Source organism: Ambystoma mexicanum, chromosome 5p, assembly GCF_040938575.1.
Source record: "Ambystoma mexicanum isolate Mex_15411 chromosome 5p, UKY_AmexF1_1, whole genome shotgun sequence".
In the NCBI taxonomy this organism is placed as follows: domain Eukaryota; kingdom Metazoa; phylum Chordata; class Amphibia; order Caudata; family Ambystomatidae; genus Ambystoma; species Ambystoma mexicanum.
Genome location: NC_090930.1, coordinates 33411661 through 33433707, shown reverse-complemented (window position 1 = coordinate 33433707; position 22047 = coordinate 33411661). Strand labels below are relative to the sequence as shown.

Here is a 22047-nt window from a genome sequence, read left to right as displayed (position 1 = left end):
ATTGGTCTGCTTGCCTTATCCTAGCAAGTCTGCTAATATAAAAACTCAAGGCACGCCTTGGATCCAGCCTGTGTAATCTTTCTTCCTCTTTCCCTGCATGGGGAGGAGGACAGAACAAAGGTAAAGTTATTTTCTGAGTAATGTAGAATTCAGAGACCACCTTTGGGAGAAAATTAGGCTTCACTTGTAAAACAACCTTGTCTTTATGAAAGATTGTATGAGGAGGTTTGCAAGATAGAGCTTGTAATTCGTTCACTCTTCTGGCAGATGTTAGAGCCATTAGAAAGACTGTTTTAAGAGTGAGAAATCAATGAACAGGAATGGAGTGGTTCAAAAGGAGTACCCATCAGAAATTTTAAGACTAGATTTAGATCCCACAATGGAACTTGAAAAGGCTTTGGGGGATAAACATTAGTTAACCCTTTCAGAAATTGGATTACCAAGGGTAATTTGAAATATGAAGGCTCCTCAGCAGTACGCTTAAAGATTGACAGCGCTGCGAGATAGCCCTTGATCGTACCAATTTGAAGACCTGAATTTGCTAAGTAAAGCAAGAACGATAACACCATTGGTGTATTGCATGAAAAGGGTTCAATATTCTTTTCTCTACACCAGCTGCAAAATTTGTTCCAACGGCAGCAGTATAGAGTTTTTGTTGCTGGCCTTCTGGCTGAAAGCAACACCTCCATGACGTCATCCGGGAGATCCCAATCCATGTATCTCAACCTTTCAGAAACCAAGCGTGAAGGTTGAGGGTTTGGATGTCTGGATGGAGAACCTGACCTCCCTTCTGCGAGAGAAGATCCTCTTTGCGGAAGACGAACTGGAGAGCAGATGGACATGTCCAGAAGGTCCGGGTACCACGTTCTCCTGGCCCAATCCGGGGCAATTAGGATCATGGTTTTCCAGAATCTTCTCAACCTCAGGATCATTTGAGGAATGACAGGGACTGCAGGAAACGCGTATAGGAGTGGAAACTCCCGGTCCACTACGAACGCGTCTCCTAGAGCTCCTCTCAGGGGGGGAATTCCCTTGAACAAAACTGATCGCACTTCCTGTTGATGCTGGTGGCGAACAGATCCACTTGAGGGGGTTCCCCCAAAGGGTGAAGATCTCTTGAAGGACTTCCTGAGCTAGCTCCCACTCGTGGGAAACTGTACTCTGCCTTCTCAGAGCGGCCGCCGTCGAGTTCTTCTGTCCGGCTAGGTGAACTGCCGATAAGATTCCTTCTTGAATTGCCCAAAACCAGAGCTGCATTGCATCTTTGCACAGTGGCAGTGACCCTACGCCTCCTCTTTTGTTGAGGTAATGCAGGGCCACTGTGTTGTCCGTCACTATCAGGATATTCTTTCCTTGTACTGATGGCAGAAAAGCTTTCAGCGCTAGTCTGATTGCTCTCAGCTCCAACAGGTTGATATGTAGTCTGGACTCCAATGGAGACCAAAGACCGCTGATGGTCAAGTCGTTGGCATGGGCTCCCCACCGCGTGAGTGAGGCATCCGTGACTACTGTTATCTCCGGCCATGGTTGCTAAAACAGTTCTCCTTTCCAGATGTTCTCCCAACAGGCCCACCACTGAAGGTCTCGAGCTACTCTGTCTGGGACTTGAAGGAGATCTGACATTCTTTTTGAGAATTACGAACATTGGGTTCTTAGTGCCCACTGGAGGGATCTCATTCTCAGGCGAGCCTCTGGCACTAGGAAGATGCAGGATGCCATGAGGCCTACCAACCTCAAAAAGTCGAAGGCTGGTAGACGTTGGGCATTTTGAAACTTGGTGACCATCTGTAGAATATCTTGAGCCCTCACCTCTGGTGGTGAGGCTTTTCCCAGGGAAGTGTCCAGGACTGCTCCAATGAACTGGAGTCTCGGTATCATCTGTGACTTCTTTAAGTTGAGGGAGAAGCCCAGCTTGTGAAGGAAGTGACAGACATAATCTAGCTGGATCTGAGCTTGTTCCGAAGATACTGCTCTGATCAACCAATCGTCCAGGCAGGGGTAGACGTGGATCCGTTCCCTCCTTAGACTTGCAGCCACTACCAACATTGGCTTGGTAAAGACCCTCGGGGAGGTGGTCAGCCCAAATGGCAGAACTCGAAATTGACAGTGAGAGTTGCCAATTGCGAACCTTAGGTATTTCTTGTGTTTGAGATGGATTGGCACATGGAAATAAGCATCCTCAAAGTCTAGAGATACCAACCAGTCCTGAAGCTGGAAGGCCTGAAAGATCTGAGAAAGGGTTACCATCTTGAACTTGTCTTTCCTGAGGAATTTGTTCAATTCTCGCAAGTCCAAGATGGGTCTCAGTCCTCCATCCTTCGTCCTTCTTTGGTACTAGGAAGTAGGGAGAATACCACCCCTTGTTCCTCTCTGCTACGGGTACCGGTTCTAGGGCACCCTTCTGTAGCAGGTCTACAATCTCCTGCATGAGGAGCGGGTCTGAAATCTTCAAAGAGTTGTTCCCCGGTGGATGACTCTGAGGAGTGTGTAGGAAGGGCAGGCAGCAACCTTTGGCAACTGTCTCCAATGCCCAAGCATCTGACGTAATAGCCTGCCATTCTGCCAGATGTTGAGTTAACCTGCCCCCTACTGGTGTCTTGTGAGGGGAGACCTCAGAGGGGTTTAGAAGTGGCTGACCCAGATGGCGAGGGTAAAGTGGCACCTGGTGCTGCGGCTTTTGTACCTTTTCCCCGTCCACCACGGGTGAATCGTTTCTGGCCCCTTTGAGCTGGCTGTCCTCTGCCTTTTCCAAATGTGGAGTAAAAGAGAAAGGACCTACCCCTCCAGGAAGCTCCTGAGGGGCGATTTGGAGTCTGCCGGATTGCAGCCCCAAGAGATTTCACTGCTGCCTTGGATGTTTGTAATCTCTCCAGGCTGTCATCAGCCTTCTTACCAAATAAAGAAGTGCCATCAAAGGGCATGTTCAGAAGTCTGGCTTGTTCAGCTGGAGCAAAACCAGACTTCCGCAACCACGCAAATCTGCGGATTGTGGTACTTGCCGCCATGGTCCATGCAATGCGGTCTGCAGAATCAATGCCTGTTTGGAGGGACTCGCACATCGCATTCTTTTCATCCCTGATGATGTTTAAGAATGCTTCCCTTTCTTCTCCTTCTGGGAGACAGTCAGCCGCAGATGAAGCACACTCCCAAAGTCTGTGGCTGAATCTTGCTAGCGTGCAAGTGGCGTTGATTGACTTTAGCGCCATGCTACATGCCGAAAAGACTTTTTTTGACATGGCATCAAATCTTTTATCATCCCTGTCCTGTGGAATAGTAGGGTATGCCGACCTACTGTTTAATGAAGTTGCTGCTTGTACAACTAAACTCTCTGGAGTTGGATGCTTGCTCAGATATTCAGGATCTGACGCCGATACCCTGTACTTAGCAGAAAGTTTTTATTTACTGCAGGGATAACTTCAGGAGTTTCCCAATTTGCAGAAAGTTTTCTTTGCAGAGCAGTATGAAAAGGAACAACAGGCTCCTCCTGTGGACCTTTATCTGAAATATCAGTAAGGTCATCCTGCTGAAAAGAAGGTGTAGGTGTAGACCACCCCATGAATTCAATTATTCTGCCATCAGAATCCTATAAGGGGTCTCAGCGTGCTTTCCAGGGTCTGGTTTAACTCTACTTCTGGAGATGTATCTAAACCACTTGCCTCGTGTTGAGAGTCCTGAAGGTCTTTTAACCTGTTCTCCTCAGAGATAAATTCCTCTGGCATGGGTATTGTAGTCCTTTGTAAACCAAAGGGTCTCATGGTCTGAATCCTCCCCTTCCTCATTTATAGAGGACAAGGCTCTAAAGTAATCAGACCTAGGATATGGTTTAAAACCCATTTCTAGAGCAGAAGGAGCCAAATTGGTTGTCACTGGCTGAGAAAACGTTGAGGTTGTCAACGTGGAAGTCAAAGGCTTCGACAATCTTGAAAAAGGCGTCGAGAAAGTTTGAAGGGACCTTGATGCACTCGAGAGGATCGGAAGCCTACTCGGCATCATCTAGATTGTCGATGGCATCCTCGCCGTCATGGTCGAAACTTTCAACACCTCTACTGTCTGTGACGTAGTGACAGTTGTAGGTTTGTCTTTTATCGGAGTCGACAGTGGCGCGAAGACGGCGTTGATGCAACCGATTTATGCGAAGGATCCTTCGACAAAGGCGTCGATGACGCAGATTTGTGAGTCGAAGAAACCTTCGACGACGGCGTCGATGACGCAGTCTTACTGCTTTTACTCGAGGGTTCATGGCGCTCTCGAGTAGTTTCTCTCGCCGGGTTCAGCGACTTACAGCGTTTTGATTTTTCGGGTCTTTCACCCAGGGTATCACCTTTAGACGTCTCTGAGGGGGTCGAGGTCGCTTTCTCGAAGACGCTAAGCATTTTTTCCGGAATTCCTCCCACTTAGCTGGAGAGCTGTTTTTCGTGGGACAGGTGACCCTTTCTGGGGAGGTAGAGGAAGAGGGAGATCTACGACGCCTCTTCTTAGAGTGTTTTGATCTCGAAGACTGATGAGAGCTGCTTCGAGATCTTGAACAAGAATGTTTCTTTTGTCGACGAGGAGACGAATGTCTCGACTCAGCCGAAGAAACTTTCGAGGGAGTTGAAGTTTTAAGGCCCTTACCTCTTTCTAACTTCCTCTTACGCTCCTTCAAGGCTTTCGCCGTCATGGACATACAGTCCTCGCATTCCGAACAGTGATGCTCCGATCCCAGGCACCACAAACAGATCCTGTGAGGATCCGTTAACGACATTTTCTTCCCACAGTCACAACATTTTTTGAAACCGGACCGTGGAGTCGATGGCTCGGATGAAGAAGCCATCATATTAAAGGTAATAATCCTCGAAGAATAAGAAGGTTTTTCCTGAAGAAAGGAACTGAGCGGTTACGATTCCAAGGCCCACAAAGCGCAGAAAAACAAAACTGAGCAACGGACGCTGCACGTGTCTATTTATATGCACAATATAAAGCAACGAGCTGGGGGTAGATCTCTCTCTGCAGCAGGGGCCTCCCTCTGGAACAGCCTTCCTGCCTCCCTGAAACTTGAGGAGAACCACCTCTGGTTCCGGAAGCACCTCAAAACCTTCCTCTTTGCTTCTGCTTTCTCTCTCCCTCTCCCCTGCTGAACAGCTTTAATTCTTCACTGAATCTGCTCTGAATCTGCAACTGGGCCACTCTCAGTGACCTCGGTCCAGGGCCCAGCCACTCTCCACTTGCACTGCCTCCCTGGCACCCCCCTGCACTGCGGGACTGTCACTGTATCCTTACAGCCCCCCCTTCCCAGCACTTGTTCTGCATCTACCTTGCACTTGCCACCAGCTGGCCTTATTTATTATTTTTTTTACGCTACTTACCTTGTACTGCACTCCCCCCCCTCCCCTTCCCCTTGCACTTTTCCCTTCCCCCCCACCCCTGCACTTGCGCGATCTGAATGACACCTGGCCTAGTAGGATCGTTGTCGGTCTTCCCCTTGTTCCCCCCCCCCCTGCCTCGTCGCGCCTTGAAACACTTGTGTATAGGCGCGTTACAAATGCCATATCATATCAATAACGTTGGCGCCAATATTGAGGCTCTCGAGGGACACCGACTCGAGGGACGTAGATGCGCAGCGCCCTCAACTGTAAGAATTTCCGAGAACATGCCCGATTTGCATCCAAGGAGAGTAATGAAGTAGGTGAAAATAATTATCTAGTGGGCTAAACTGAGCTGCAGACAGAGCCCTGGTGTGGGTGGGGTTCGATGTCTATTTTCCCTCTGAAATCATGTCGGACACTTTTAAGGCTTTTCACTGATCAGCTCACTATAAGCCTTATTCTAGCAACCCATGAAAAGCATCAGCTTCCAACTCCATCAAATATCTAATACTCTCAAGTGGCTGTAATGTCACAGGTTGGACTCTGGGCATACGAGAATAAATCTTGCCTTTCAGACCCAAGTCGGTCGATACCACTGTAATTAACATGTTGAGGATACAGTTAAATTCCCTCCTGCAGAGAGGTGTCTATGTGTTTGAATTCAGATTCACATATGTAGAGACAATAGCAGCCATTCATTCACTCACTCCCAAAGAGTGATTCACAGTGTACAGCATACAGGTTCCCACATAGTAAGACTGAAATCTTTAGTAGTAGAGTGTTAAAGGTACATAAACATTAATCAGTCTCATCGGAGCATGTTGAGATATTTGTTTCAATTTCCCTCGTACCTGAAACATGAACATGGCAAGACGCTCATTGTACTCCCACTGCTTGAGTGCCTGCTCCACTTCTGGTGGTACCGGCCCAGACGGGGAAACACACCCAGGACTCGACTGCTGCCTGTAGTACTCAGCAATTTTCTGCAGCTGCTCCCAGAGGTACTTGGTGATAATCTGAGTCCATTCTAGAAAACCAAAGCAGCAAGACTTGAGTAAAAAAAAGGGTCACCTCTGCACATGGAGTGAAAGAGAGAAAGCACGTCAGAGGAAAATAAAGTTATCAGGTGAGGTACAAGGTGGCAAAAGAAACAGATGGAGAAAAGGAGGACAGATAAAGCCTAAAAAGTGTGAAAAAAGAGGCACCGGGTCAAGTATGGGCAGGACAAGAGAAGCTTTCTAGGAAGTAGGCCAAAGAAAAGAAGGGCAAGTCTGGGTATACAGAGTAGAGGGGCACAAACAGATTGCGCAGTAGGGTTTGAGACCAAAGCAGCTCCAAACAATATCTGAAAAGGGGCGTTGCTTGATGTCACAAGAAATGTAGTGCAAGCGAAGGAGAGCAGAAGAGAGAATGGGGAACACACACTCTTCCAAAAGACCAAGTGAAGGACAAAGGGACAAAGAGAGCCTTGTTGATACCCAAGAGGACATGGCTTAGGATAGTGAGGAAAAGGGCCCAGTTACCTTCAAAACCACGATGTTGGCATGCACAGGGGTGCTTTTGTTAGGGGGATCCAAGTTCCTTGTTATAATGTGCTCAGCCTAAGATTTGGGAATGTGGTTAAGTGTATGGGGACCAACTTACCTATAAATGGGGGAGCAAGAAGGAGAGCACGAGGGTAGGCCCGGTAACCTAAGAAGGGGCACATGATACAGTGTTGGTGGGAGAAACACAAATTAAATAAGCACATTTACCTCCAAAGGGAGTGGGTTACAGGGCACGTGAGAAAAGGAGAGCAGTAAGAGTAGAGGGGTGAGTATCTTTCCTGGGATTGACCAGCCGCTGTGATTAGAGGGGCCCAATAAGGCGTGAAGGAAAAAGTCTCAATATGATTCCACTGAAAAGGGTCAGAAGTGGCACCAAGAGATGGTCCGCAGTATCCCCCAGGGCCATCAATTCTAATAGGAGTAAGTGATGCAAAGGGACAGGCCTATGAAAGTCTGACTAAAGCAGGAGCACAAAGAATTCAACAGACACATCAGTAATATCTTGTGGGAGGGAGAAAGTCAGGGACTAAAACTTTACCTATGAAGGGATCGATGACGTGGCGTTTTTTCACTTTCGTTTCAGTAATGGCGGCATAGTAAGCACAGGTCATCTTTATCAGCCAGGCAGCTCGCATCACCGAAACAGTGTACTTGGCCAAATATCCAAACACTTCTTCCTTTTTACTGAAGATGGGGACCTGACGCAGGAGAATAGTTTATGAGAAACAAAAGTCAAGGCGACACCTAGCAGTATTCTTCAAAACACACCCAAAATTGCTGCGCTGAATGCGTCAAACACAGTGTAATAAGTAAATGGTAGCACTAAATGTTGAACTAACCAAAACAAACATCACTGCAAATGTGGGATGTGTCTAGTTCCCAAACATCATTTAAAAAAGAACCAGCAGCAATGTTGGTACAGATATCAACGCAAAGTAGAACATACCTACGTGAGTGGATTCCAGCACTAGTGGAAGGTAACAAGCCCCCAACTCACCTTATAGAAATGGAGAATATAAACTTCATACCTTCACCAGCCTGAGGTCTAATGCCTCTGTACATTAGACAATTACATGTTTTAAGTTATTTACAATACGTAATCTGTATTTTGTACTTTGACTCACTGAAGATTCAAAGACTGATGCATCATTGAATCGGTGTAGCGAGGGAATGGTGTAAGGGTTGGGAGGAGGGAGAGGGTATAGTAGGTATGCCACCACTAAAAGAAGACATTGAAAAAAGTAATCAGGGAACATTTGAAGTAGAAGACCACGAGGCAAATGTGGTGAACTGAATGGCATAGAACTGTTCCCAAAGTTGAACCCATCTGTTTTGGCTTTCTCTGGCCTGGTGTTCAAATCATCCACTCGGTTTCAGAATGATTGTCCTTTTGATTGGTGAGGTTGAATGCGGTTTGTATTCTGTTTTTAGTTGCCTGTGCTGTTTGAGGCTCTTGAATTTGATGCTATGTCTAATGGTTGGTGTTAGGACAGGTTTTCTGAAGTGCTACCCAACTTCATCAAAACCATTCAATTAAGGCAGTACAAGACTCCACTCTCAGTATAAAGCTGTAACACCGGAGTACATGGTAGCGTAGACAGAACAGCCAGGCTTATCTTAGGGGGGGGGGGGGAAGAGGGCTGTAGAATCAGTAGAGTTGAAATTGTAATACAAATGATCCAAAGAAACACTGAAACAATATGCATGTAAAAATAAAGGATTTATTTAAATACAGGTAGGTCAGGTAAATCTAGGGGTAAGTACTATCACACATTATATGTGCCCCTGATGAAACACCTGTGATCGCTCCAGCTGCAAGATCAGAACGGCTCAGTTGAGCGCCCAGCATTCAGCTGGCTGATCCGCTTTCATATTGAGCTCCTCCAATTTTTAAAATTTGCGTCCCTTTTTCAAGCTGGCAGACGCGAGAATCCATCCGGCCTGAGGCTCAGACCAGCATCACTGGGCTAATATGATTGGCCTAGCCCCGCTACATTAGCCTATCAGGCTAACCGCCAGCAGAAGCCGGGCCTTGCATCTAACAGGCCGCTCTTAAGGGCCTGTCGGTGTCTGTCTGAGCCGTTGGGCCGGTCATTATACACGTAGGTTCTTCCACTCAAACCGGCTATACTCTGCCACCAACATTAAGTGAGTACCTACTGTCTGTATACTCCTGTTACCCTGCTCCCTCGGTGTGTTCTGCAGGTAACGTTGCCCATTTCTAACTGCTCCATCTCGCTGTAACTGTGTTCGCCTAGGAAGCTGTGTGCCCCCCTTCCCATGGTCTTCTAGGATGCTGTGCTCCCCCATGGTCTTCTATGATGCTGTGTGCCACCTTCCCCATGGGCATCTATGCTGCTGTTTGCCCCCCCCCCATGGTCTTATATGATGCTGTGTGCCATACTCCCCCATGGACATCTATGATGCTGTGCGCCCCCCCCATCCCCTTCCCACCTCTCCGATGTTCAAAATCCAAGGCATCTGATTGAATGCAATTCTTTACCTGCTTCCTTTGCTTTAAGCCACCGTAATTAGGTGCGGCTTGTATACCCTTGCAATGTAACTAAATACGCTTGTAACTCAACTAAGTATTCCTGTAACTCAACTAAGCTTTCTTGTAATGCAACTAATTATTCTTGGAATGCAACTAAGTACTCTTGTATGTCTTGTAAATGCAACTAAGTATTCCGGTAACTCAACTAAGCATTCTTGTAAAGCAACTAAGTCCTTGCAATGTAACTAAGAAAGTAGTCTTGTAACAGCAACATAATGCCCCAGGGCTGCTGTGTGCTTTATAAATGCAAAAAATAAATTAATATCTAATCACAATTATGAAAACAAAACTATACTTGAAGGTAAACAGACCAAAGTATAAACCTTATTTGGAACACCTGACAGTTTTAAGAAGTCAAAATCTTTTCATATACATTCAGTATAGGTCACACCTATTTTTGGGGAGTAAAAACCAATGGTTACTTCCACAATTACATTCAGTAATGCAAGGGCAACAGTTGGAGGACACTCGTACAATTACCCTGCAGGAATAATCTGGTGAAAGCAACACATTACTTTTGGGAAGAGGCACAACCTAATCACAGGTGAGTAGTATACCCTCACATGTACTTTCTATTAGACTGGAAAATCAGTTTCTAAGGAAAGAAAAGATGTTAACCATACTTTTAAGAATAGTGCATCACACATCCAATAAGAACTTTTGTAAACCTGTTCACTCTTAGAGTTACAGTTACCAACCAACTCTTTACAAGTAACTTTTACAACACTTTATTTTCTTTTCTAGGCAAAAGTCCCAATCCCTTAAAAGTCTTTCCCTTATTCTTGGATCATGAGTGTTCTCAGAGGCAGAAGGGGGGTCACTAGGATCTAGTGTCCAACAGGCAGTGTAAGGGTAGTTTCTTAAGTAGCAAAAGTCAAAGTTCCTTAGGAAGACTGGGAAAACCGGTGAGTACTTTACTTCAGAGTTAGAAGAGGGTCCAGGGGGCTTCGCAGAAGACACCCTAGCAGGATTCTAGCAGTGGGACTGGGTGCACTGGATGAGAGGCCTCCCCATCACAGAAATCAACCCACAGCTACACATAAATCCTAACAAGCTTAAGTTAAGTACATACCCAAGCAAACACAGTACCTCAGCATTGAAGAAGATTTTGCAGCAAGAGGACTTCAGGGTATACAGCCAAATACCCAGTCAGTGGATTCCTTGTCGTGGTGATTGAAAACAAGACCTCAGAAGGAACTTTGCAGCAGGGATCAATGGAGAAAGCTCTAGGCAAGTTTTTTTTTTAATTGGTTTGATCAATTTTGACAAAAAACAACCCATGGAGTTTAAGAATTACTTGCATCCATTTCATTTTGTTGGTATTCAATCAAGCACTTTTGTGATAAGCCTGAGAAAAGGAGGCCAAAGTAGTGAGGAAGAGAAACTTGAAGGTAAGTTTGTGAAATGGGCAATCAAAAGATGAAAGATGAGGAAGGGCCATGAAGAGGTGGTAGAATGTTCTGGTAAGCCAGGTCTCCAACTTCTATTTGAGGTCAAGGTTCTTGTTCAAGATTTGGTATTATTAAGTTCATCATGGAGACGGCCGCTATCACAAGCTTTGTTTTTTCTCCACAAATAAGGATCTTCCAAAAAGTCTCTGTCCATAACCAAAGAATTCTGTGTCAACGGTGACAGGTACTTGGTTCTTGCATTGCTCCATTCAGGGCAAGTCATCAGGAGATGTTGTATGGACTCCGTTTCTTCGGTCGGTTGGAACAATCGACATGCTCCCGTTGTTGATCTTCCTTGTATGTAGTTCACTTTGTTTTAAGTAAGTTCAGCCTCATTCGAAGGAAAGTATCCCTGAAAGACTTATCAGGAAATCTTTTCAGGTATCCTCTGCGATGATTCAATCTTATGTCAATTGGAGGTAGATCTTTTGCTAGGCTAATTTTGTTTGCCTCTTCAGATGTACGGATCCAATCCAATTTGTTGTTTTTTCTTGACCTGCAGTGGATTCACCATCAAGTCTTCTTCAGAGCTAAAAATTTCCACCAGTGGCCATTTCCTGTTTTCAAACCAGTTGTTCAGAACGTCGTGTTTTGCGGTAGAGGCTCAAGGCATTCCACTCCACAATTGAAGCAAGAGAGGAAAAACCAAGCTAATTTCTGATCCGTATTGTACTTGCTGCATTTGAAAGGTTTATTACCTTTCGCCAAAATGAACCTTCTAGGGTGGGCCATAGTTTGGTGGGGATGTGAATCACGCCGTCTGCACCATATGTTAATGTGGGGATGACCTTACTTCTGCAGAAGTTCACTAGGGCTACCATGGAAAAATCGGCCAAACTTCTTGTCCATTTAGCACCTTTGAGCTGCTAGGATCTTGACTTTTGATTTCAGAAGGTCTTGTGCTTGAGCCTCTACCGAACTGGACACCCAGATATTTAAATCGAGTCCAGTTCTTCGATCTTTTTTTCCATTCAGGAACCAGTTTGGGTGGTTTTTCTTTCTTTTTGCTCGCTGTAAGCAAATCATTGTAGTTTTGCCTTTGTTGAGTTCCAACGCGTTTTGGTGCAGGTAACGTTGCAGGCTATCCAGTTGCCTTTGCAGGCCAATGGGTGTCTAGTCGATCATGATCAAATCATCTGCGTAAAGTCATCTATTGATCTTGGAGTTCCCTGTTGTAGGTGGGAATATTCGAAGTAAGTGGCCGTGATCCTTAGTTATAGATGGCTGGGGTTAGTGACAGCCCTGTTTAATCCCTCTTGAAGTTGGAATAGGACGGCTTAATAGTCCCTCTCTGTTTAGGCACACTCTTACCGAAGTGTTGGAGTCTAGTTGGATCAATGGGTCCAGAATTCCAGCAGAGCAATTTCGGTCTCTCAGCTTTTCCCATAATCGATTGCGATCTACTCTGTCGAAAGCCTGGACGAGGTCTACAAAAGCGATGTAGATCCTCGTCCCCAACTGATGACTTTGCGCTTTGAAGATGTATGTTAGCCGATCTACCGATGTTCTTGATGAACCCAGTTTGAAACGTGTCGTACCAGCCATGTAAGGTTGACCGTTTAATGAATTTTGAGAGGAGAAAGGTTCCAAAGATTTTTCCTACGACATCTAGTAACGCAATGGGGCGATAATTCTTTGGGTCGTCCCTTTGGCCTCGTTTGTAAATCGGCACGATGGTTGCCGTTTTCCAGGATGACGGTAATTGTCGCGCCTTGCAGATCTTATCCAAAATGGCCTTTATGAAGTGTGCCCATTCCTGAGGATGTTCTTTTAGCATTGCGTTGGTTAGCCTGTCGGGGCCAGGGGTCCTTGATGGGGTTCAGTTTTTTATTTGTTGACTCAATGTCTTCTAGGGAATAATTTGGGTCCCAAATCTCTTGAAGGACCATCAATGAGTTTCGCCCTGACCACCAAACAAGGTCATAAAATGTTCCCAAGCTGCTTCCGGAACAGGATTTTGTTGTGTGTCAGGAGGAATGTCGGCGCTCTGTTTAATTAGTTGCCAAAAGTCTCTTGAATTTTAATTGAATAAGGCCTTTAACATCTGTTCTGCATCATTTTGAAATAAAGACCTTCTACGGCCAGCTATCCAGTTTTTATAGGTTTGTTTGGCAGCTCTAGCTTCTTCTCTCAGGCGCGAAGAATTTGATTTTGAGGTGATTCTTGTATCAGTCGAAGGGCCTTTCTTTTCTCCACCAAGACTACATCATAGCTATGTTTGAACGCTTTATGTCAAAGTCTTGGAGCTGTTTTTTTATCGTACATGGTTCCAAGAAAGGTTGGAAGTCAACTTGTAAAGTGTTAACAATTTCAGAATCCGTTTCCCTTTCCTCGATATAGTCCTGTTAGAGAATTGATTAAATGGGGTTTTAGTCTGAGTCGGTTTCCCCCGTTTGATACTACTGTTGATTTCGTTAGGTGGGTCAGGCTTTCATTTCCACTTTCAAATGATAACAGTGTTAAATTGTGATCACTGTTTTGTGTTTGTATCATTTGAGTGAAGATACTTGCCGCTAGTTTGTTTGAGATGAAAACGTGATCTAGGTTGGCTGATTATCTCCACTTTGCCAAGTTGGAATCGATGGTTTTATTCTTGGATGGAACGATTCCGTGGATACGATGTCTCTTGGTGACATTGCTGATTGTCATAGGTTTCCTCTTATTTCACGTAGGTCTTCCCTGTCGATGGAACTAGCGGTCAAGCTATCAGGATCACAGATAGCGTTCAAGTCACCACAAATAATGAATTGTGGAATGTCAAATTTTATTTGAGCTGCGTCGATTATTGAAGTCATTTTCCTGATGAAATCAGTGTTGGAGATTAAGTCAGGGTTCCAGTAACAATTGCCGATTATCAGATTTGGAGTTCTTATTTCTTGGGTGGTTGGTTTGGCCAGTGACCAACTTGCCAACAGGACAAGGAATAAGTGTTCAGAGACCAGCACCTTTAAAATAGAGAAGCCTGAACCAGCTTTCACTGCGGTTAGTAGGCCAGCGACTGGGCGCCCCTTGTCTCCTTTGATTGCTTGTGCAGCCCTAGTATCATAAGCGTCCAGTAGGGGTTTGTGGATTGTTATGGAGAATTCTCATTTATGGCTAATTTCCCTTACCTAGTGAGTCCCTCATCAGCTTTGCTGGATTTCTGGGGTTTATGTTTTCCACCTGGTAAGAGTGTGAACCTTTTTCCCACTCTTACTTGTGTTTTGCCATGTGTATTTCTACTGTTTGTGTGATCTTGGGCTCTGGAGCCACACCACTCCATGAGCCCAACTTTTGTGTGCGTTACAAGCACCTTTAGTGCAGTGACACAGGGTTGTCTCCAAGACTTCCCACGGACTCAATTTTTCTGGGACTGACTACTGTCCCCCCCAGAAACAGGTAGAGTTGCCATTTACTTTATGTAGTCATTTAATTTGCAGACCCAATACACCCCATCTTACATGGAGTATTGGAAGGGGTTAATTCATACTCCTTTTTGTCTGCACCTCTTGGGGCTTTGTTTCGCTCCCTTAACACTAAGACAAGGCTGGTGGCAGTGGTATCTACCCTATCTTTTCTACCGCAATTATACTATATAAATGTGGCACTGTTTTAGGCTATTGTATTAGCCTCGAACTTAAACCCGCTTGACCAAATACTTTTTAATTTGACTCTGGTCAAGTTTTATCGCCATTTCTTTTTGTTAATATCCTCCTTGTGTTTTACTTTGCGCGGCAAACCAGGTTTGCCTTCTTTGTTCGCCGACCTTTGGCGGGCTTCTGTCCAGAATCCCTCCTTTGCCGTCTGGGTGTCTAGGTGGGCTAAATGTGAGGGAGGGGTTTAGTCACCCCCTTCACAGGGTATCCTTGGAGACCCAAGTCGCACTTTGTGTTCATTGGCTGGAGGGGTTGTCCAGGCTGGACAACCCCCTGCTGTGTGAATGGGGGATTTTCGCATAAAAGACAGGACTCTTGGGCTGGAAGTCAGAGTCGCCACTGGAACTACAAGAACCGAAAAGAAGCGGAGAAGAAGACGGCTGCTGTAACTCCCGAGTCCCGGTGAAGCCCTGCTGCAGTCCTGAGCTACCTACCCTTCAACGACAGAAGATTCAGTCCGGAGTCTTCGTCCCTTGAGCCTGGTGGGATCAACCAGCTCACCCACCTTCTACAGCCAGAGAATCTTCTTCTGGGTTGAAATCGCTGCATGGAATTGTAGTGGTCCGGATAGCCATCAGAAGAGCCCTCTCCTGTTTTAAAAGGAGTGCACCTTTTATTTACCGACGCTTTGCTGCTGCTGCTGCCCTCATCCCGGGGTAGTGCAGATTGCTCCAGACGTCGTCCTTGTCCCCACGACTGAAGCTTCAGGAACTACCAGGAACAACTGACGTAGCACCAGCTTTCTTCATTTGAATAAGGTACTGTGTCCATTTGGTCGTTTTCTCCGTGCGACCTGGAGGAATCGGGGTGAACCCCTTTCCTTGCCGAAAGGCTCGTCTTTTCTTCCTTCCCGCTTATAACTTTTGCCTCCTTTTTTTGACAATATCCAAGTACTCCTGGCAACGTCCATCTCGAACTGTTCTATCGTGTGATCCTGGGTAACAGAGCCCAGCTTCATTTGACACTGCCGCAGGTCTATTGACTTTATCTGTATTTTGAAAACATGTCCTCTGTTGCTACTGCCTTGACAAAAGTATTGCCTATGATTTTTCTGCACTATTCCCTGGTGTTTATTCAATGTGCTAAGTGTGTTTGACTATGGTTACAATTCTTCCCATGGGTACGCTTTTCTTTCGTAAGACCCAACTGTCATTACTATCAAAAAGTGAGTGTTTAACCCCCGGCAATGGATTTTGTTTCACAACACCAGTCTGTCAAATCCTAATGTACTTACCTTGAATTGACCTAAACCAAAGGAATTGGTTGTGTGTAGTGAAAGGGGATATATTGTATAAGGTGGAGTGTGCTGGTTTCACAAAGTAAAATGTAAAAGGGATCCAAAAGATCCTTTCTACCCTTGGGAACTCTAGTTAGCAAAAGAAAGTTAAAAGGGGAGCCCCTAGGGCAACCCAGCAACAACAGGCACTTATTGCTGTTAGGCAAAGTTTGTATGCAGTACCCTCTGGGAACACTACAAACAACTCTGACAACAGGTATAGGAAACCCAAACTTTGGAATAAGCTTGTACTACACAGTTTTGGTAGCGTGTTGAGCAGCCAGGCTTATCTCAAGAGGGTTCAATGTGAGCTGTAGGGGAGTTGCACAGAGAATAACATTGACAAGTATTCAAATAAACACTTACACAAGGTTTCTTGAATAAACAATTATTAATTAATCAGTCAGTTAGAATAAGCCTTCTTCAGAAGGGGGAAATATAATAGTAACACACAAATACAATTCAATACTGTACACTCAGTTTCTAAATCAGTAAAGACTCTTTTGGGATGGCCCACAGACACAACCTACACCCTCGGTGACTTCCATAGCTAGGGTGCTGGGGACATTAATATCTTGCTGTTTGCATTTAAAATACAGTTATAAGTTGGTAAAAGGAAAAGATTATTAGAACAACAAGAGACCACAAATATTCTTAAGCAGGCAAATACTTTTGGATCCCCACAGCAGAGTCATTCAGTATAACAGGCTAGGCCAAAGTCAGTGGGCAAAAGTCTAATATAGAATGAAGCACTTCTGGTAGATAAGTAGAAAAGTCTTTGCACAATGTTTTAGAAGTCTTTGAAGAAAGAAGAATCAAACATAGGGCCAGAAGCCGTTAGACTTGTGAGTAGTAGGAGATGCAAGCAACTCTACAGCAAGAAGTTCTCTCAGACTTTGTACAGTACCTTTGAATTGAAGAAAAGATGCAGCAGATGACTCCTGTTCCTGTGTGCAGCTCTGCAGGTCTCACTGTTCCTCGGCCTCAGTCATGGGGACAACAGGGAGGACGTCGGGGGACTCCTGCTCTGCAATGTGACGGTCACCGCTCGCAACCGGCAAACTTCAAATCAGTGGCTGTTCAGTGTTTAAAATCCTCGAGTCTACCGCAAATGGCAACACTGCGGTTCCTGGCTGTCGAGATGGACTTTCCTTGCTTCTGAGGTCCTGCACTCTTGAGGGGGCTCAGGCTTGGTCAGTCCTGCTTCCTGGGAGTCCGGAGGATCTTCCTGAAGTGCTAGGCCAGCTTAAAAGCAACATACACAATCTGGTGTTCCTCTCCCTGGCTATACTGTTTCCAGCAGCAACTCTATGGAAATTCAACCAGCTATGAGAAGGATGTCCAGGTGGCTTACTTTGGAGTTGATTGGTCCCACCAACTGAAGGGGAGAAGTCGTCCGTACAGGGGCTTCGCTGTTGATGCAAACTTGGTGTTTCGGCACAGCAGCAAGGCTTCACCGGGACACCAACAGTCCAGGAGTTGCAGCAGGGGTCCTCTTCAAGTTTTCCTTTGGTTCCTTCGTCCAGTGGTCAACTCTGCCTTCCAAGCCAAAAGCCTCGCCATTTATTCAGTTCTCTCCCATTCATTCCAGCTAGCTGTCAATCACCGAGCAGGGTGGCTGTCCTTGCCAGATAGTCAGCCAGCCAATCACTACAGAGTGCATTTGGGTCTCCTAGGAGACTAAGCACAGGGAATTTGGGCACCTCCCTCACTTCCTGCCCACTCCAGACACCCTGGAGCCAGAGGCGGGCTTCACTCTTGAATCCCGCCAAAGGCAAAGCGAACATTGGGACCCAACCTGGTTTGGCACGCAGAGTAAATCTCAAGAAGGACCTTTCCACAAAGAAATGGCGAAAAAAGAAGACTGGGCCGTTTTTACAAAAATGCCACCTTTTGGTGCTTTACTGCAACTGCGAACGCAGCCCGCGGTAAATGCACACCACAGTAGTTAAAACAAAACCACTGCCACCAGCCATTCAGTGAGGAAAGGGTAACATAAAAATGTTACATGAGAAGCTAGACAAAGGGGATACTAAGTAACCCCTCAAGCACACTATTGTAAGATCATGTGTGCTGGGTCGATAAAGTTACAATTGTAAGTAAAGTCAATTTCACTTTACTGCTCTGGGAAACAGTAGTTTATCCCAGAGAAGGTATTTAAACCTTGGGGAAATCTGAAAGACTTCCCTGTGCCACTGCACTGAAGGTGCTGTGTGACCCAATGTAAAAGATGATGCCTATGGAGTTTGTCAGACTCCAAAGTCAAAAGAAACACAAAGCTCAGAAATCACATTAAAATACATGAGTGGGACAAGGGTCTCATTCTCTCATGGTTAAAAAAAATAAAGTCCTCAAAAGCCACCAAAGTTGATGGGGGTCTCTAATGTGGAGGGAATTAGCACATTTCCATGAATTCTCTCCAACACTTGCCAATAAGTTGTAGGATAACTTTAAAAAGACATTATGGAGAGTAAAAAAATAAAATAATAAAACACACCCATAAAAAAAAAAAAAAGAGTAAAAGATTCTGTGAGTGTGGAAAAAGGTTCCCACTCACGGAAGCATTAAGGAAAAATATCCCACTAGTAAAGCAAAAAGTTCTGGTGTTGACCCAGGTCAGGAAGATCCACCAGTTCTGTGACAAAATCTTACCTAACAGTTGGTTTTATGAACAGCGGTACAAGCACAGAATACTTTCATAATTCTGAAAATAACTCAAGACCGACCTCTTCAAGGAGTCTCTCCTCCTCAAAACCTAAGCCATCACGTTGCCCCTCGTACGACCTCACTCGCTAAACGCTGCCTCGTGCCTCTCCTCCCCGCCAGACGGTACAGCTGTACCCCTCCGCTGTGCACCGCTGTATATCTATTCTGTCGTTACCTCTCAAAAGCACTCCGTTCTGCATCTGTACTGTTGTATACCGCTTTAAAGCACTCCGTTGCTTCTAAAAGATATGTCTGTGCTCAATAAATACCATAATGATGATTTTGATAATAAAAAGGTTATAGTGTAGAGCAGAAGTTCACTAGCACACATTCCTCCCCTTCAGTCTCCTTTACTCCCCATTAGAAGGCTTGGCATCTAGTCCTTTTTCTACTCCTAAACCAGCAGTGGGTTTACAGGGTTGTCAGTCATCTTGGATGAAGTTGAATCCAAAATTGGGATGTGCATAGGGTGCCAATTGAGTGTTGTGCTGTATTGTATTTATTTTGTAAAAGCGTTCTAAACCCATGGGCATCAAGGCACTAGTTGCAGTACAGTACACGGTGAGGTAAACCTCATTTCAATAAAAGGTCAGAGGAGTAAGAGAAAGTAGGTGGTGGCTCAAATTCCAGGAGCTCCCTAGGTGAAGAGCCAAGTTTTCAAGTGTCAGCGGAAATACCAGTGCAACTGCTCAGATCTGGCGATAGTGTGTTTCAAGGTTTCGCTGCAATGACCAGGAAGCTAGAACCTCCTGCTGTCAGGGGCTTGAGGGCAAAGACGTGCCAGCAAAGCATAGGAAAGAAAAGTGCACAAGAGACGAGAGAGTAAGGAATCCTGCAGCCAAGAAAGGATAGGCAAGTACTACAGAGAGGCAATAAAGGATCAGGGAGTACAAGACAAACACTGTAGGTACCCACTTGAGGGGTACACAGAATGGGGTGCGGGGGAGTTTTCCACAGGGTCTGGTGAAACTCTAGCCTTCTGAGCTGGTTACTGTTACACAGCCCCACTCTGAATGCTTGTGGAAAGGAGAAGCAGGAGTGAGTGTCTGGACCCTGAGGCACGAACAAGGAAACAGTACTCACAAGACTGAAGCATGTACGGGTCCAGCAGGAACTGACCAATGACTGCCTCCTGAAGCAGGAACCAGCACGCTTAACAATATGGCACAAGGTACACTACTGAAACGTGACAAAGGAAAGGGGCAGAGATTGTCTGCTCGGAGCAGCCAAACTCTGAACAAAGGAATTACACAAGCACAAGTGAGGACAAGAACAGTAACAGAAATATCCAGGGAAGACTAGAATGTCAAAGTAAGCCCGCTGCAAGTGAAGGGCGCGCTCGCCGTTTTCGCCGGTCAACATAAGCAATGAGGCAAGCCCCAACTTCCGATAGTGGCTTCGTGGCTTGGCGGTCCGGTGTGGCCCATCTGTTCCTCCGCTTCTACCGCCTTAGCAGTTTTTCCCTGTGTGAGCTGAGCCTGTGAGGACCAGAGAGACAGGAACCGCGATCCGTGATCTGCCGATATCTGTAGTCGTGACCTGCAAACCGCGGTGTGACCAGAGAAGGCAGCGGCAAAAAGTAGCAGACTGATTTGGGTGTTGTGTTGTTGGTGGTGCCTGAAGGGGCCAGGTGCCTCTTTTGGAAAACCTGACGCAGCTTCCACTCATCCCCATTCATCTATTGAATTGAGGAGCTGCACTATGTGGGCAATGGGCCGCCTGACTAGCGACTCGACAGAGCTGGGAGCGGACCGGAGGATTAAAACCAGACAGCAGGGAAGGCAGCGCCTAGCTTCTTACCCCACCGTCCCCGCCTCCTCATCGCCGTCTATGGCACAAAGGCCGAAACTGACTCTGCCTCTAAGACAATCCCGCCTGCCCTTTGTAAACAAAGGATAGGACATTATTGATAAGGGGCGGACATCATGATCCACTCTGGAAGCAGTGGCTAATTCACCTACTGATATCACGCAAAGCAGGAAAGAGGATGTAATATCCTCCAATTTCTTCCACACGTCTGAATCTAAGTTGCAACCAATGCATGGGTCGGAAAGAGTTGGTGTACAAGCACAGTCCACGCTAATAGTCTCTCCTAGGGAGAGAATTGTGGATCTCTGCCAAACCTCTCAGTCAAAAGGAGACAGGCGAGGTGGCCTGCCCATCAAGACTTGTTTCGAACCATCAAGATCTGCCTGGCCCTTGCTACCTTAGGCCTTCCGGAGCAGATAGTATGCTCTTAGGGGTGATTTGCTTAACGCCAACCTCAAGGCCAAGCAAGCAGATATTGGAACTTAGCAACATCCCGGAATTGGACATCGAAGAGTTTCTCCAGGAAACCCCAATTGCTACAAATAGCTTGGAAGCCTCATTGGATCCGCAACAGTGTAAGGCTATACCTTCCCTCCCACAAACATCGTCCTTAGACCAGTGCGACGAGGCTATAGAGGAGGGGGAAACTCGGCTCTAGGAAGTCGTAGATCCTCTAGCTCCTCCACCTATACACCACAAACCTAACATAACTGAGCCTCTCCAAACAACTCTGAGTCCTTTGCAATTAAATAATTTGTTGGAAACTGGATGCTCAACCCCAGGAAGACACCCGGATACACAGCAACAGAGTGATCTAAGTGAAATAGAGATCACAGACTGCCAAGATGAAGCCACCTGGGCAGAAACGAGGACTTATCAAAAAAACACAATCACAGAACTAACGAGGGAAAGCGCAATGGCGCAGGTGGATGTGCAAGAGCACTTAAACAGACCAGATGTCAACAATGATAAGGGGGCCTCCCAGGCTTCAACTATGGAAAAAGGGTGTACGAGCCCGGCAAGCCCCCCCATGCTGTGCACCCTCTCCCGGGCAGACAGCCTCAGGACCCATAAATGTAAGCAATTCAAGCCTGGTGAATACATTAATCCAAGACATTTCAAGTCTTACAGGGAAAATTGTAAGTGAAAAAAAGAGAACCTTATCCTTTATAAAGGAAAAATATTGCAGCGCTTGATGGCGACGTACCACTAGATGCATTTGATCAGAATCCAAAGAAATTCTCTAAGTGGGAACTCTTCCTCTAAGCCAAAGAGATCTCCCTTGAGAAAATCAGCGATTTATGCAGCAAGGGAAGAATGGACTATTTCGTCCATACCCAGAATGTGGTGATGGCAGCCTTGAACATCGCGATTGCCCCTTTCCTCAAACTGTATGAGACTATTCATGTATCGCTACAATCGGTGTACACACTGAATTTGAAAACAAAAAGGAGCAGCTAAATGAAATTGAAGGCTTTGCAAAAATACTAGATGTGAGAATGGAGAAGAAGTCTGACTTCACTCACCAATGGCAAAGTCGCTTATGCGATCTGATGCGACAGGAAACAAATTAAAAACAACTACTTATGGAAGATCATAAATGGATAATTAAGACCAATCAGCAAAAAGCCTCCTTGTGCTCTTTGGTTCAAGACAACCATCATGGCCCTTCATGCAATACAGACCCAATAGGAAAGGCGAACAACCGTCTGAAAACTAAGAAA

General features: G+C 45.8%; 1 protein-coding gene across 5 annotated transcripts in view; it reads right to left on the bottom strand.

The window, feature by feature from the left end:
• MED12 (mediator complex subunit 12) overlaps nt 1–22047 on the bottom strand; it is a 1704158-nt gene that overhangs the window by 1556809 nt on the left and 125302 nt on the right. For all 5 annotated transcript variants that reach the window (XM_069612388.1, XM_069612385.1, XM_069612387.1 and 2 more), the window contains exons 4-5: nt 7431–7590; nt 6197–6372 (exon numbers count right to left, since the gene is read on the bottom strand). In XM_069612388.1, coding sequence (XP_069468489.1) covers nt 6197–6372; nt 7431–7590 — 336 coding nt within the window. The remainder of the gene's footprint in view (nt 1–6196; nt 6373–7430; nt 7591–22047) is intronic.